The sequence below is a fragment of the Leuresthes tenuis genome, unplaced genomic scaffold (genome assembly GCF_036924035.1).
Source record: "Leuresthes tenuis unplaced genomic scaffold, fLeuTen1.0.hap1 SCAF_18, whole genome shotgun sequence".
Classification (NCBI taxonomy): Eukaryota; Metazoa; Chordata; class Actinopteri; order Atheriniformes; family Atherinopsidae; genus Leuresthes; species Leuresthes tenuis.
Genome location: NW_027325372.1, coordinates 2488971 through 2506695, shown reverse-complemented (window position 1 = coordinate 2506695; position 17725 = coordinate 2488971). Strand labels below are relative to the sequence as shown.

Here is a 17725-nt window from a genome sequence, read left to right as displayed (position 1 = left end):
AAAAAGGAAAAAGACAAACAGAATTCAGTGAATTCAGGAAGTGAAAAGACATCATTTCCAACCAGATCTGAAAACACACTCAGCTGTGATGTGGATCTGCAGCCCTGAAACTCCAGATGTTTGAGAATTACTCTAAAGCAGGGATGTCAAACTCCGGTCCTGGAGGGCTGCTGTCCGGCAGGTTTTAGATGTTTCCCTGCAGGTTTTAGATGTTTCCCTGCAGGTTTTAGATGTTTCCCTGCAGGTTTTAGATGTTTCCCTGCAGGTTTTAGACGTTTCCCTGCAGGTTTTAGATGTTTCCCTGCTTCAATGCACCTGAATCAGATCAATGCCTCATCAGCAGGCTGCTGCAGAACTTAATAATCTTTCAAAGAGATCCTTTAATCTGAATCAGGTGTGTTGAAGCATCTAAAACCTGCAGGACAGCGGCCCTCCAGGACCGGACTTTGACATATGTGCTCTAAAGTAATTGCTTTAGATGCTTCACCTATTATATAAACAGTATATGCATGTGTGTGTGAGTCATATTAGAGCTAATATAGGCTATTACTTTTCCATCAAAGTGTCCAACTGAGAAAGGAAACATTTTTAGAAGATGCTCTTGTCTCAGGCTGCTTGCACCCATCCTCCTGTCCTCTTTATCCATGAGTCGCAGTTTGTAGGAAACGAGATGAAAACAGTCGAGCAGCACAAATAAAGATGTGGCTGTAAGGAAATGTGTGACAGAATCAGCTCCTGATCTGGTCTAAAGGAGACGACAAAGGAAGCGATGGAGCTCCCTTCCTTTGTCTTTGGTTTTCAGGTGTCTGATGGTTACCACCTGTGCAAAGTTGTCTGAGAACTAGCTGCTGTGTGGGGGAGTCTTGGGCTAAATCAGGACATTTAGGGAATAACATCCTTCATATGATCCTGTTGATGGGAACATGCAACATCCTCAAGGTCTCAGAGAACCGGCAGATTCTACTTGATGAGAGAGGGTTAGGGTTAGGAAATCACTGCTAATGATGAGTTTTATTCACAGAAATGTTTCTCCACATGAAAATCTAAACTTCTCTGAGCTCTAAATATTAGTTGGATGCTTGTGTTGATGTGTCTGTATGTTGTTGTTTCTCTTCCACTTCATGGAGCCCAACAGAGAGATCAGCAGACCTTCCTTTATCACAGACTCTGTTCACATCTCATCACTTTGTAAATGTAAAATTATTCTGGAGCTACACTGACTTTGATTAGTTTCACAGATCAAATGTTGTTGCTGTTTTCTAAACCAACAGATGAGGAAGTCTGTTCTGAGGTGCTCAGAAACGGTCATTTCCAGGATCAGCAGGAATCAGGAGATCCTTCATCAGCTTTAATGTGAGAACCAGTGAAGATTTTCACAGCAAATACCACTTTGAAGGACCCACAGTCAGGAGAGATTTTAGGGAATCCGGGCTTGAAACATCTCTCCAGACTTGATGCATCCTTCTGTAATTCTGATACGGACCTGGTTGACAATAAAGGTTTCTGAGCTCCTCGTGCAGCATCTCCACACAGGCTTAAAGGTTTCTGAGCTCCTCGTGCAGCATCTCCACACAGGCTGTTTGAAAGCTGTTTCCTCGGCTGCTGCTCAGATGCTTCCGGGTCATTTCACTCTTCTATGAAGGATCAGTTTGACCCGACCCTCGGTCTTAGTTTACCGCCTGCCTCACATTTGTCGTTATTTCCCTCAGTGTTTGTTCTCCTTGGTCTCCTTCCTTCATTACTCTGTGCTGCTTCTGTTCCTGTGGATGGTTTGTTGCTGTCCAGCTCCTCCTCGCGTGCTCGTTTCAATCAGCGCGGCTTGTTTCTCGTCTTTTTTATTAGGACTCCTGACTTCTTCATCCCGCCTGTGTTCTTGATTTGTGCCCTCATCCAGATTCAAATGTGAGAGCTCATCATAACTCACTGTAAAGTGCTGCCTACAGTTTGATTTCACACTCCTCTGGGTTTGAAACGGGATTTGATTAAATTCTACAAAACTGGAGGAGAATGAAAATGTGTCAGAAATCTGCTCAGAAAGTCTGGCACGAAACAGAGTGAAAGCTGTCCTCTTCAGACACAATCTTCATTTGCATTGTCAGAACGTGTCAGACAGTCGATGAATGAGTTCATTTTTGTTTTTATGCAACCAGACGGCTGGATGAAGACACGAGAAGCCTTAGTTTAGTCTCGATTAAAAAGAAAACGCTTGTTTTCATTTTCTTATTCATCCAAGATATCCTTTAATAAAGCTGAGTGGGAGCAGAGTGGAGCTCAGCTCTTAATCTCTGCTCGACTCAGCTCTTACTGAAAAGTGAGCACAGCACACAGACTCGCCAGCAGCCAAATGCGCGCGCACGTGTGTCCGCCATCGCTGCTCGGTCCAGTCAGAGTCATCCTCCCAGCCCCGCTGCAAGGCCGCCTGACTCACTCGCGTCTCCCTGAGCGCCTCTTTCCCCCTGTCCTGGCCTAACCTTGGACCGGCATTTTCAGATCTACTGCTGCTGACTTCCCGGCAGCTATTCTTAGCTGCGTTTGCACCCTGGCTTCACAACAGATCCATCAGAGTGAAATGCCACACTTCACCGGATGGCGTAAATAAAACAAGCCTGCTGGTTTGGAGCGTCTCTGGAGGAAATGACAAATCACTTGAGATCATAAACAACGGCGTGTCTCGTGGGGACAGTGCGGTGGTCCTCCTTCTGACTGTGATGGAGCGGAACCTTTACAGGCTTCCGTCTCAGTACGCCTCGCGCTGCTTCCTTGTAATTTCTCTGCAGTGAATGTCAGAGTTAGTCAGATGAGTATTTGTGTTTACCGCAGGGAGAGAAGCCTGTGAAACCTCAGCCGAACATGTCACCGTTACAACAACATGCTGTTGAAGAGGCTTCCACGCGCTGCTGCAGGTGCTGGATGAGATGGTGTCAAATTCTGCAGTTTGACTTCTCCTTTTGAAAGTTTAGTTCAACATAAAACTGTCCTCACCGCCCAGCTACACTCACATATCCCGGAGATAGTGTAAACAGCACCGTTCAAGCCGTCTGAATGTACATCTGCATCCTCAGCTGCAGCCATTAATCACCTTTTAATACAGTTTCTCCAGCTTGGTGATAATTTCAGGAGAAAAACAACATAGAAAGGAGTTTTACGCGGCCGTGCTGCTTCTCATCTGACAAAGTGAAGTGGAAATAATGCGTTTGTTCATGCAGCAGCTGCCACACTGACACACACATTAGACTTTAGCTCAGTTATAGCATCACTTCCTCGTGAAATATTTAAAAAAATTGACTTTTGTGTCACTAAATTAAATGTTTAACTCTCACAGATGTTCGAAAACCACAGAAAACACATGTGAAGTACTGTCTCCAGACAGCGTGTCACACTCAGAAAACTCTGAGGGTTTGCCTTGTTCAAAATTCAAGATCAATTCAAAGTACAGTGCTGCAGGACAGAAGTGTGTAAACAGTGTGGGCCGTGGACACAGCTCAGTGAAACAGGACACCGTGTGACTTAAATGCTGCCTGGAGTAAAGTATCCAACCTTATGTCTCACCCACTCTTTTACTGCCTTTAGAGGAATGTGCTTCGTTTCCATCAACCTGCTGAAAAGATCTATCCTATAAATATGACCGGAGATAAATACCTCAAATTCCTGGTTTTTACAGTCAGCCTGCTGCAGCAGAGGAGAAACTGAGGTGACAAGTTGACTTTTTAATCGCTGCTTTTCACTTAAATATTCAGGAGTTGTCTCAGTGAAGCCGTCTCAGAGGTTTCCCTGAAGCTGACGCGCGAGCTGCTGCAAACCAGACCGAAAAGTGTTTATTTCCTCTAAACTAATGCTCACAGCCAGAAGGTTCCTGGTTCAAATCCCAGCTGGATTATTTCTGTGTGGAGGCTGCATGTTCTCTCCGGGTTCTCCGGGTTCTCCGGGTTCTCCGGGTTCTCCGGCTTCCTCCCACCGTCCAAAAACATGCTGTTAGGTTAGTTGGTGTCTACAATTAGGTCAATTTAGGTCCTCAGGACTGAGTGTGAGCTGTGGATGGGTGTTTGTTTCGTTTGTCTCTGTGTGGACCTCTCCAGGATGTACCCCACCTTTCCAGGGTGTACCCCACCTCTCCAGGATGTACCCCACCTCTCCAGGATGCACCCCACCTCTCCAGGATGCACCCCATCTCTCCAGGGTGTACCCCACCTTTCCAGGATGTACCCCACCTCTCCAGGGTGTACCCCACCTCTCCAGGATGTACCCCGCCTCTCCAGGATGCACCCCACCTCTCCAGGATGCACCCCACCTCTCCAGGGTGTACCCCACCTCTCCAGGATGCACCCCACCTCTCCAGGGTGTACCCCACCTCTCCAGGATGTACCCCATCTCTCCAGGGTGTACCCCACCTTTCCAGGATGTACCCCACCTCTCCAGGGTGTACCCCACCTCTCCAGGATGCACCCCACCTCTCCAGGATGCACCCCACCTCTCCAGGATGCACCCCACCTCTCCAGGATGTACCCCACCTCTCCAGGATGCACCCCACCTCTCCAGGGTGTACCCCACCTCTCCAGGATGTACCCCATCTCTCCAGGGTGTACCCCACCTTTCCAGGATGTACCCCACCTCTCCAGGGTGTACCCCACCTCTCCAGGATGCACCCCACCTCTCCAGGATGCACCCCACCTCTCCAGGGTGTACCCCACCTCTCCAGGATGCACCCCATCTCTCCAGGGTGTACCCCACCTCTCCAGGATGTACCCCACCTCTCCAGGATGCACCCCATCTCTCCAGGGTGTACCCCACCTCTCCAGGATGCACCCCACCTCTCCAGGATGCACCCCACCTCTCCAGGATGCACCCCACCTCTCCAGGATGTACCCCACCTCTCCAGGATGCACCCCATCTCTCCAGGGTGTACCCCACCTCTCCAGGGTGTACCCCACCTCTCCAGGATGCACCCCACCTCTCCAGGGTGTACCCCACCTCTCCAGGATGTACCCCGCCTCTCCAGGATGTACCCCACCTCTCCAGGATGTACCCCACCTCTCCAGGGTGTACCCCACCTCTCCAGGATGTACCCCACCTCTCCAGGGTGTACCCCACCTCTCCAGGATGTACCCCGCCTCTCCAGGATGTACCCCGCCTTTCCAGGGTGTACCCCACCTCTCCAGGATGTACCCCACCTCTCCAGGGTGTACCCCACCTCTCCAGGATGTACCCCACCTCTCCAGGGTGTACCCCACCTCTCCAGGATGTACCCCACCTCTCCAGGGTGTACCCCACCTCTCCAGGATGTACCCCGCCTCTCCAGGATGTACCCCACCTCTCCAGGATGCACCCCACCTCTCCAGGATGTACCCCACCTCTCCAGGATCTACCCCACCTCTCCAGGATGTACCCCACCTTTCCAGGGTGTACCCCACCTCTCCAGGATGTACCCCACCTCTCCAGGATGCACCCCACCTCTCCAGGATGTACCCCACCTCTCCAGGATGTACCCCACCTTTCCAGGATGTACCCCACCTCTCCAGGATGTACCCCACCTCTCCAGGGTGTACCCCACCTCTCCAGGATGTGCCCCACCTCTCCAGGATGTACCCCACCTCTCCAGGATGAGGGACACCAGTTTGAGGACAGAAATGTCACCATTCTGGAGACAGATGGTTTGAGAGAAGAGCAAAAATCTTCTAGGATTAGCCTTCAGAATCACTTATCGAACACACTTCAAAGATTACCTCGGCTGCTCGTTCGTGCCGCTTTGCATTACTAAACATAAGAAAGATCAGACCATACCTAACCCAACATGCCCCCTAGGTACACCTACAGGCCACTTCATTGGGGACCTCATTGCTGCAGGTTGAACCACTTTTTGTGTTCAGAACTACTTCAATTCCTTGTGGCATTGATTTAAAAGAGACCCTGGAAATATTCTACAATGATTCAGGTCCATACTGACTCCCCAGCTTCACAGATATGCTGGTAGACAGCACGCTCTCCCCTGAAACTACGCCTCTTATGGGCTCTGCTGCCGTGAGATATGAAGCCATTTAAGTGCAGTGAACATCTAAAAAAATGGCGGTGAGCTCGGTGACATCCTAATCCTGCCGAAAAGAGCCATTCATGGGTCCACTTTGGCAATAAAGGCAAGGACATTGGCCCAATCCCAATGCCCAACCTCTTCATTTTATTTGGGAGCTGAAGGAGCACTCGGGCATCTAAATTCGTCCGAGCAGAGGGATCGAGATTGGGCCACGATCAGTTTATTGGCTCTTAGCCTCCCTCCTTCCTGGCTACCAAAAAGATTGTTATAGTGAACAGAGACGTCAGTTACAAGAGAGCAGAGACCTGCCAAGTTGTGGTTAGAAGAGCAAAGATGCATCTTAATGTCAGGAGTAAGCAGCCTCTGAGGACTTTTATACACCAAAGTGACAGAAATGGCCTCCTGCCGGCTCTCTGCACGACACCGGCGTCAGATCACATGAAATAACACACAACAAAGACACACAACCCATGTCAAACAATCATAAAACAGAGCAGCGAGTCTCTGTGCATCTGAGTAATGTCAAGCAGAGACACACGTCCCCCCTCTGTTCATTGAGCTCCTCTGGCTGCCCTTAGCCGCCTGCATCAGATCCAAGTCCCTGATGTTAGCTACAAAGAGCTTAATGGAACGGCTCCATCTACTTGAATGCTCTTGCAAAGGCTTCTGTCCCAACTGGGTCCCTCCGTTGGTCCCAGGATTGTCGTCTAGCAGCTCCTACACCACGCCTAAGACAATCCAAACTCTGTTCATGTGTCGTCCCACGATGGTGGAATGACCTACCGAGCGCTACCAGAACAGGGGCGTCCCTGTCTATCTTCAAGAAGCTCCTGAAAACCCAGCTCTTCAGAGAGCATCTCCTATCCCAGCACTTACCTTGTACTTCCCTACCCCCTCTATCTCTGCACTTTATCTTTCTGCACTTCCTTCTATGCCTGCACCCTATCTCTACTCTGTCCCCTCTGACAGAGTCCGACTCCTGGGTTCCTTCTATGTAGCTTATTGTTAGCTTTTTATAAAGCTGTTATATCTTCATTTGTAAGTCGCTTTGGATAAAAGCGTCTGATAAATACAGAAACAGAAACTCTATGCTTGACCGAATAGTTCATAACACATTGTTCTGCAGTTATTTCAGTTTTACTCTGACTTTAAGGTCAATATTGAGAATCCTGGCACCCAAAAGAAAATCCTCGGTGCAAATAGGACCCGAAAATTAGCCAAAATTCTACAAGAAAAGGTCACATTTAGTCTAAAAATGGATTTGTCAACCAACATCTCACAATGATGTGGTTGAAGATGCGCGTTTGTGACAACATCTGCACTTAAATTAACCAAATAACTGCTAAAACGTGAATAATAAAGTCTTTCTGCACTTCCTTCTATGCCTGCACCCTATCTCTACTCTGTCCCCTCTGACAGAGTCGGACTCCTGGGTTCCTTCTATGTAGCTTATTGTTAGCTTTTTATTAGCTTATTGTTAGCTTATTGTTAGCTTATTGTTAGCTTATTGTTAGCTTTTTATAAAGCTGTTATATCTTCATTTGTAAGTCGCTTTGGATAAAAGCGTCTGATAAATACAGAAACAGAAACAGATCTCCCCTGTTGGTCTGAAATGCCTTGAACTCCCTACCATTTAAAAAGGGATTTTCTTCAATGAGACATGCCTCCTTTTCAAGGGTCACGACCTGGATTACAGAGCATGTATTATCAGTGAATTTGATGCTTCCAAGTTAATTTTGTTTGGACTCAGATGTGCACGTTTCCTGTTAGTCTGTTTGAGTTTTCAGTCACAAGGAGACAGTTTGATAATGAAAGCAAGCATTTTGAAGTGGGGAGGCAAAAAAACTATAAATCAATAAAAAAATGACTTAATCAAGCCACCAACCAGCAGCAAGCAGACGCTGATGTTCTGAAGTGGTTCAGGAACATTTCCAGCCTGTCTGCAGACATCTCGGTTTGCCACACATGTGAAATCTTTCTTCAATCGCTTTAAACTAACAGATCCTGACTGCTGAATGTACTGAGCAGAGCAGTTAGACTGCAGCAGGGCGATTAATCCTGCTGCAGAAACAGCAGAAATGCATTTTAATGGCTAATCCTCACCTGTGGCTGCCTACAGTCTGATCTGAACTGCCACGATCCGTGAAAGCACTGGACAAAGATGCAGGGTAGCATCAATAATCAGATTTTATTTATACAATGATAGTCAATTGATGAGCAAAGTAATAGATTATAGATTCCTAACTCACTCTCTTCGATACCTGTGGAGATGGAGTGGGCCTAAGGGTTGTATAATACAGCCCAGGTGGCCGCCTCTTTGGCTCCTCCCCAGGTTCTGTGGGGTGACTTTATAAAGGCTCCAAAATGGCTCCATTCAGCCTCTTGCTGAGCGGTTACCTGATTAAGGTGGTGAGTAGGGTCCCCATCCTGTGTGTGTCTTTTAGGTTTAGTTGCTGCTTTGCTGTTTTGTTAGTTTGTTTTCTACAGTTTTGTTATACAGTTTTGGTTTGTTTCCTTTTGTTCTGTTCTGTGTAGTTCTTTGTTTATCCCGTTAGTTTAGTTTAAGTATATTTTTGTCCCAGTTACATTTGTAATATTGTTTTAGGGATTAAGTTGCTGGTTTTGTTAACTCTTTGTTTGTTCCTTTGAGCTTCAGTGTGGCCTGATTGTCATCAGGTGGGAGGCTGGGCCCCGTGGGGGGGGCCTCACTTCCTGTTTTGCATGCAGGTGGACACTGGGGCACTTCTAGTGTGGTTGTAGAGGTTTCTTTTTGTCGTGCTGCATCCCAGGTTAAGAAGGAGGGACACACTCACCCAGTAATATGCCTCCCACTGAGGCTCCAGCCCACTGATTTTAGTTTTCTGTTGTTTGGGTTTTAGCATTGTTATAGTCTGCCTTTTAGCTTCCTTTTTGTTAATAAAAATTATTTTAGAAAGGTATCTTGTGTTTAACCCTTCTTCTACAGGAGCAGTTTTGCTTTATTCATCAGCATTTTCAATTAACTTGTTTTATTTACGTTCCTGTCTCTGCCTCCTCAGTCACGACCCTGTGTCCGTATACATATTTTTATTCCAGTTGTTATACCTCGGGGCGGCTGTAGCTCAGGAGGAAGAGCAGTCACCCACCAACCGGGCTACATGTCGAAGCGTCCTTGGGCAAGACACTGAACCCCACGTTGCCCCCCTAGTGTATCATTGGGGGTATGAATGTGTGTGAATGATTAGAAAAGCACGTAGTTAAGTATCTTAAGACGTGCTGTATGAATATGTGTGAGTGGGGTGAATGCGGCATGTAGTGAAGCGCTTTGAGTGGTCAGTTAGACTAGAAAAGCGCTATACAAGTACAAGTCCATTTACCATTTACCAAGTCCCCAGGTGGCGTTGTTGGCCCATACAATTCCTTATTTTACCCCGCTCCTTGCCACAGAGAAGTATCAAAAAGAAAGTTCTCGCCATGCTAGGACAAAACAAAAGGTTATATAAATCTTACAAATAAAGTTATCCCTCTCAGAACCGTCAGAGGCTCTATAGAAATTTAACAAATCAATAAAAGGAGACTCCTTCTAATGGAGTTGCTATGAAAGTTATAAATCAAAGACACTCCTCTACCGGAGATACTACTGAAAAAGACAAAGAAACAAAACTTCATTTGATTAAATCTATGACTATGGAAAAAACTTAGAACAGAAAACCACTCAAGGAGGAAATCATCAAACAATATCTTGGAATATTTAGGCTTTGGTTACTTTGGAGGAAGAACGCTTGAAAGACAATTCAACACACTGGCAACGAGATGCAGACTAAATACACCTGAGGAATCAAGGGGAACAGGTGGAAACACATCAGGGAAGACAATGAGACGCATGACACGGGAGGAAGAGCAAGATACCTGAAACCAGAGGAGTTGTTAATTTCAAAATAAAACAGGAAGTGACGAGATACAAAAAACCTAAGAGCCTCTGTGGGACCTGACATGAACATGTTCCACAGAGTCAGAGAAGAACGTCCAAAGGTTCTACGAGAAGCTCAGCGAGGGGAACCTTTGCTGCTGAATGTGGGTGCAATTTAAAAGCTGTGGAGCACAAACCCTTCAATAGTTATTTCAGTCTTTTAAGGTTTTCTTCTGCCGGCACGATGCTCCCCTGAAAACAGTAGGAATCCCTGATTATACGTGTGAATGCTTCTCACAGATTATGATGTTCAGAGAGACAGGATGCTGCTGCCATTAATGAGGTCATGTGCATATTTCTAAAAGATCCTTGAGAATTTGTGTATATTTCTACGTTTTAAAGAGCTGTAACGTTCTGTCTGTTTGTTCCTCTGAAGCTGAAGGCACCGGTTGTTTGGCTCAGATTAGCAAAAAGATCAGAAGTGTTGTGTATGTTTGAATCTTTTGAGTGAAATAAAGAAAAAATCTACTTCTTCTAAATCTGTGAGATGATGGTTGTTGGATGTTATCTTTTCCACAGACGCCTCCCCCTGTTTCAGGCAATATATATATTACAAAATACTTACCTATTCCTGTGAAAATAAAGAAAGAAGCAGCATTTCTAATCAGAATTTACTGCAGGTGACGTGAGGCTTTAAGACTGCACCTAAACCTCCACTAAAAATAGAATTGGACATTTTAATGTGTAGCTAAATCATGAAGGCAACCCTTGCTTTACCGAACTCTATTGCTGTCTGAGGACTTGTCGCCTCAGCTGGACGGTCTTTGCTCTCCAAATAATGGCCCTAAAAAGGGGTCGAGCCTGAAAGCCTCCACTCCATTCTGTGATCAATAAACTATGAATCACCTCACTGTAAAATCCCAACAAAGAAAGTCACAATTTCCTGCTTTGTGAGACCAAACCTCAGCCCCATCAGGGTGTGTCTATCAGGACTTATTTTCCATTCAATTCAATTCAGTTTTATTTATAAAGCGCCAGATTACAACAATTATCATCTCAAGGCACTTAAGTAATAAAGTCCAATTCAAGCCAATTGGAATTCAATTCATTGTAATCATAATACAATTAATTCATATAGAGCTAATTCAAAAATAATATCCGAGCTAAGGAAACCAACAGATCAATGCTTCCGATCAAATGCATTTCCAAGTTAGTTGTTAGTTAGTTTAGATGTTAGTTAGAGATAAGTTTATAGAATCTACAGTAACAGCGTTAATCTGGAATAAAAAAAGCAGCTTCAGAGGGAGATAAGGAGCAATATTTACTCTTTTAACTCCACGATGTTTTCTGAAATGCTACAAAACCTTAAATATGTAACTTTTATTTAACAAAAGATGTTCTTCACTGAACATTTCATCATATTTAGAAAATTCTGCTGCAGCAACACTCAGTGAAAGTTGTTCTGGAGCCAAAGAAAGACAGAAAGTTTATAGAATCTACAGCAACAGCTTCTGGAGCTTCTCCAACCAGCAGGTTACCTGCTGCCAGGTGAGGGTGTCAGGATTGGGTATAAAAGCAGCTTCCACCAAAGGTTCAGCCTCTCCAACAAGGATGGGTCGTGGCTCACCGCTTTGGGCCAAACTCCATCAGAGAATCATCAATAAGTTCAGGAAATATTCCTCAGAGTCAGACTGGAAAGAACTTTGGTCTTTCAGCATCTACAGAGCAGAATATTGGGAACAGATTCAGGGAGTCTGGGGAAGTCTCAGTGTGGAAAGTTGCTGTGAAACTCATCCCGGCTGCTCAGATGTGTGTTTTATTACTTTGGTTTCAAACTTTAATTTGCTTTAAACGCCAACAACGAGATAAAAACCCTCAGAAACACAGTTAAAACAGTAAAAAACGATCAAAAACAGCCCCAGAGTCAGACACAGCAGCAAGAAAAGTGTCACAGGAAGTGAAGAAGAAGAGAAGGAAGACAACAGGAAGTGAAGAAGAAGAGAAGGAAGACAACAGGAAGTGAAGAAGAAGAGAAGGAAGACAAGAATAAACATCAGATGCTGGAGAGATCAGAGGAAAAGACAGAAGCAGAGAGAAAGAATTCTTTCTTCTAACATAAGCTCGAACCTTATCGTCTGTTAGCTCCAGTTTTATCTAATTTCACTCAGAAATCTAGTTTTCAGCCTTTCAAAATGTTCTTTCCAATCTCACACTGACACATATCGAATGAGAGAAAAACATTTTATCCTCCTGTTTTGTCTTTTCTGAGCAGGTTTAAGCTGCTTCACTGACCAATTTTTATGTATTTGGAAAATCAAAAGAAATCTAGTTTAATGCAGCAAAACACTCTAAAAGCTGCTGTAGAGCCAAAGAAAGACAGAAAGTTTATAGAATCTACAGCAACAGCTTCTGGAGCTTCTCCAACCAGCAGGTTACCTGCTGACAGGTGAGGGTGTCAGGATTGGGTATAAAAGCAGCTTCCACCAAAGGTTCAGCCTCTCCAACAAGGATGGGTCGTGGCTCACCGCTTTGGGCCAAACTCCATCAGAGAATCATCAATAAGTTCAGGAAATATTCCTCAGAGTCAGACTGTAAAGAACTTTGGTCTTTCAGCATCTACAGAGCAGAATATTGGGAACAGATTCAGGGAGTCTGGGGAAACCTCAGTGTGGAAAGGCCAAGGACAGAAAGCCCTGTTGGATGAGCTCGGAGCCCTCAGGCAGCACTGCAGGAGAAACCGTCAGGCCACCATGATCCATACAGCCACATGGGCTCAGGAGGAGCTGGGAAAAGCATTTCCACTCAACACAGTCCACGGCTGCATCCAGAAATGTGAGCTGAAGCTGCATCACACCAGGAGGAAGCCATATATCAGCTCTGAGCAGAACCACGGCCCAGTTCTCTGGACTCCAGCTCATCTCAGAGGGACAGAAAGACAGTGGACACGGGTTCTGTGGGCAGATGAGTCCACGTTTCAGCTGCTTCTGGGAAAAACTGCTGAGAAAGAGCATCCAGGCTGTTTTCAGAGGAAGGTTTAAAGCCAGCGTCTGGGATGGTCTGGGGCTGCAGCAGAGTCCATGGCATGGAGGGCTTCATCTGGGTGAAGGTACCACTGATGCACAGCTGGATGTTGGAGTTCTGCAGAGACAGATGCTGCCATCAAGGTGACTTCTGTGGTTATTTCAGCAGGACGATGCCAGACCTCATTCTGCAGGACTTCCAGCAGCTTCAGACACACAGAGTGTGTGAGCTCGGCTGCTGCCTGCAGGCCACATCTGTCTGCTGCTGCAGATGTTGGAGCATCATGAAGAGGAGAACCAGACAACCAGGGACTGCTGAGCAGCTGGAATCTGGGATTCAGCAGGAATGGACTCAGATTCCTGTGAAAAACTCAGTTCAAAGCATTAAAAAGAGTCATTAAAGGAAGCTGAAGGATGGAAACATGAGTCTGGAGCAGCTTTTACTGAGTGTTGATGCTGCAGATCCTGGATTTGGTTCTTTTTTCTAAATACAATGAAACTGTTAAAGAAAAACTTTTAAAAGCATTTTTCTGGTCCTGTTTTCAACAAATGAAATATGTTTTTATTGCTTTCCTTGAAATTGGGTTCGTTGCTCCCCAAGGAGCCATCGATCCCTTCTGGGACAGTTTGACCTCTGACTTTCTGGAAATGTGCTGAACCACATTTAGTTAATTACACAGTTTGCTGTTTTCATACTTAAAACACATAAATACCTCTTGGATGGACCGATATTAAATTTATATTATTATATTATATTATTTTGAGTTAAATTTCCTGACAGTTAATCCAGTTCCTCCGGAACAACTGTAATAACTTTTAGCTTCTCATGAGGAAGTGGGGCTCTCTTTGCTGACTTGCTCACCACACACACTCACGTGTGTGTGCGTGTGTGCGCGCGCGGAAGTTTAAGGCGGGTCTGTGGGCGGGGTCTGCGAACATTTCACTCTAATTGATCAAGGAGCGGAATCAGTCGGGGACTCGAGCTGCCACAGAGAGACTCAGAGGTGCTCAGCAAACCGCACGTCGATACTTAATAGTCTTTTATTTCAACACAGTACGCGCAGTTAGATTCAATATCGCGTCGCTTGGCCAGGAACTCTGGAAAAGGATGCTTGCAAAAGCCAGAAAAAGCAAAAGTGAGTGTTTCTAAGGAGCCGCGTTGCTTCATTGTCTTTAATTCTACAGCACTGTGATGAACCAATGTGTGTCCTGCAGAGCGTCGATTTAAAAATGCTTGTGGTGCTCTCCAAAGTGGGAAGCTTTCACTCGCAAATATGCAAAGAAGTTGTCGGAGTGTCACGCAGCATTTCAGAGAGTTTCAGAGTATTTTCATCTGCGCGCGTTTCGCTGACAGAGTCGGGCGCATGGGCTTAACAGCCAGGAAACCCAGTCCGGGCTTAAATGGCTGATCTGGAACTGTTTTACTTTGATCAATCCGATGCCAGAGACACCTCCCCTGTCTTAAAAAGACAAAGTAACACCAAGAGCGACTCCGGCGGCGCGCAGTCGCCTCGTCTCACCGGAGGAGAGGGATCAGCACCACGGACAGAGACCTGGACCGGTCCGCGGCCGGAAGAGGAAACTGAAACATCTTTCACCTGCAAACACGAGGGAGATGCTGAGGATGACCGACTGATAGAGGCAAGCTCACAGATCTGCCGGCTGGCTCAGAGCTCCTCAAGTGAACTGTACGAGGAGGAGGCGATGGAGGAGGAGGAGGAGGAGGAGGAGGACATCCAGGAACTTTACTTGCTGTCCGATGACGACCTCTCGTCCGACGGCTCGGGGAAATCTGTGGATTACGGCTTCATCATTGCCGTGACGTGCCTGGTAACCGGCATCTCTTTGGTCGCTATAACGTACACTGTTCCCAGGGACGTCCGCGTGGACCCGGACACCGTGTCCGCGCGCGAGATGGAGCGTCTGGAGAGGGAGAAAGCGAGGGTGGGTGCCCATCTGGACCGCTGTGTCATAGCGGGACTGTGTCTGCTGACCCTCGGGGGCGTCCTGCTCTCCACGCTGCTCATGATCTCCATGTGGAAAGGGGAGATGATGAGGAGGAAAGCCTTTGCTTATTCTAAACATGCTGCGAACTTGTACGGCTCGATCAGTCTGAGAACAGGCTCCAGCCAGACTCTGGAATCCTGCCCGCATTTGTCAGCGGTTGATGAGGATTTGGAAGTGCTCAGCTGAATTCACGAACAGAGAGAGTGGAAAACACTCAGAGAGAGCTTATAAATCCTGCCTGCGATGTCCTTTAATCGGTGGGTTTTATGTCTCTTTTTTATCTCCAGCGGCTAATGCGACTTCTTGATTTATATCGACCTTTTTCAGAGGAGAACCTCACATTTATTCAAGTCTGCTGCAACACATAGAAGAGTTTTCAGTTGCTGTAATTCTTCTGTCAAGACACAAAGATCATCTGATATTGTGCAAGTGTTGGTCCAGCCCTCATTTATTTCTATTTCCTTGTAATCCTTTGAAGTCTGCAGCTTTCTGAAGGTCTGTCACAGCTTTTCTTTGGACATTTTCTGCTTTTTCACTCATTTTCAGTCCTTGTTCCTGAGCATTTTCATGTGTTTTTTCTTTGTTCAGCCACTTAACTCTGAGCTATGAAGCATTCAGGCAGAAAAAAGGCTCCTAACTCAAGGGATGAACCAGTGTTGTGTCGACACAGAACAGACAACTTAGCAAAGAAGCCATTTTAAACTGGATCTTTAGGCACTTTGTTACAAAGACACATCATTTGTTCCCATTTCTTTAGCTGCATCTATGAAAAACAGCAAAGAAAACACAGTTTGACAGACAGAAAATAGGATTTCTGCAGCAACAAGGTGATTCCCAAAGAGCTATTAGCTGAAAACTTGGCATATCTCAGCATGGTGTGCAGTGTGTCCTTAAAACATTTGAGGAAACTGGACAAGTGGAGGACAAAAGAAGAAGTGTCAGGCCTAAAAAACTATCTACAGCAGATGAACAGGATCTGAAAGTGATGTCCTTAAGAAAGAGGAAAAAATCCAGCTGTGACCTGACAGGACCTGAGAGATGCATCTGGACCTTCAGCTGATCCATCTACTGTTGGCCCAAGCCTCATCAGAAATGGTCTCCATGGAAGGGTGGCTGTCAAGAAGCCGTTCTTAAGGAAGGGAAACAGGGAGAAAAGGCTGAGCTGTGCCAAATGACACAAGAAGTGGACTGAAAATCAGTGGCAACAGGTCTTATGGAGGGATGAATCCTCCCCAGAGCCCGGACCTCAACATTATTGAAGCAGTGTGGGATCATCTGACAGAGAACGGAACAAAAGGCAGCCCACATCCAAAGAAGAGCTTTGGGATGTCCTTCAAGAAGCCTGGAGAACTATTCCTGAAGACTCCTTAAAGAAATGACAGAAAGCTTGTCTCAGAGGGTTCAGGCTGTGTTGGAGAATAAAGGAGCTCAGACCAGAGATTCACTTTAAAGCTGCTGAGAACTGATAAAAACTCTGTTTCTGCCTCAGATTCTGGGTTTATGTTCATGTTTGAACATGTTCTAATAAATCACTGCAACTATTTCCTGTTTTTCTGTAATTATGTAAAGAAATGAGGGCTGGATCCTAATAGAGATGATGGGGGAAAATCCACAGGCCTCTCTGCATTTTTAATACAAATACAATAAACATATTTTCCGATCTGCACCTCAGCCCAAAACTAACATGAAACCTCATCAGGTTCCAGAACACAATGCAGAGCTGTTCAATATTCTGAATTTATTACCATGAAAGTGCATTAAGATGGAAACGATTGGATGTCCTGTTGTGATAATTGTGAGGCAAAAGTGCAGAAACTAAGTAAAATAATCTCCAAGCTGCATGTGTTTGACTCGTGGCAGAAGCAGAGGATGCTGTGCTGCAGCTTCTTTGGCTTTACTGGAATCAAGCAGGCTCTTTTTTTAATGAACACACCTAATGTTCGGGTTTCTCCAGACTCCACCTGCTGCAGTTCATTACTCTTAAGCTATCTGCACTGTCTCTGGCTGCTGATTCCTGGTATTAACTTGTACCATTTCGAGATTAGATGAGATTATATATCATATATAGACTGTTTCTCTGTGTGTTAGCATCTTGTTTGGATGGATACGAAGGGTTAAGAATCTGTTATTCAGGTGAAAACGCAGGGATTGGTTGTACAAAATGAGTGTTTAAGGGTAAAACATTATCTCCTGAAATACAGGCTTAATTTGACTTCTCCGTGAGGAATTCAAACCCACCGTTTTGTTTTCTCCTGCTTCTAATGATGCTGCTTCTCCAGCAAAATCACAGCAGACATGTCAGTGTGTTGACAGGCCGGTTTACTGCCTGCAAAATCAAGCCTCACACAAAACTGGTGTTATTGTGTGGATCTGTTGCATTCACTGTCCATCAGTATTTCAGTGAAAAAGCAGCTGATAAAGCTGCAGATCTGGTTCACGATGACAACAGCTGCGTGACTCTGTGATGAACTACAAAGGCATTGCTGTTTATTTCAATAGTGACACGATGAAGTAATGTATTCCCTTTGCTCAGATTTGTTTAGATCTAAAAATTAATACCACAGGGGGTGTAATTAGATTTTGTGGTTGAGCTCAGTTTCCAGTTTTTTTTTTTTTTACTGCAGATGTTCAAAAGCAAACAAAGAGAGACAGAATCAACAGACCTCTGGGGAAAGCTCTCCTGGTAATCTGTTGTGTTTAATTGCCCTGCGAATCTGTGGAAATAAAGATGAAACCTCTGAGCATTTCGGCTGCCGTCTCAACAGCAGAGTGAGCTTTCATAAA

General features: G+C 45.6%; 1 protein-coding gene across 1 annotated transcript; it reads left to right on the top strand.

Annotated features, from left to right (window-relative positions):
• Positions 1 to 14208: 14208 nt before the first annotated feature.
• Positions 14209 to 15659, top strand: LOC140275603 (uncharacterized). The gene is given in 2 exon segments (XM_072371119.1): positions 14209 to 14333; positions 14335 to 15659. Coding segments are annotated over 2 exon segments (918 nt in total). The 3' UTR covers positions 15128 to 15659.
• Positions 15660 to 17725: the final 2066 nt, after the last annotated feature.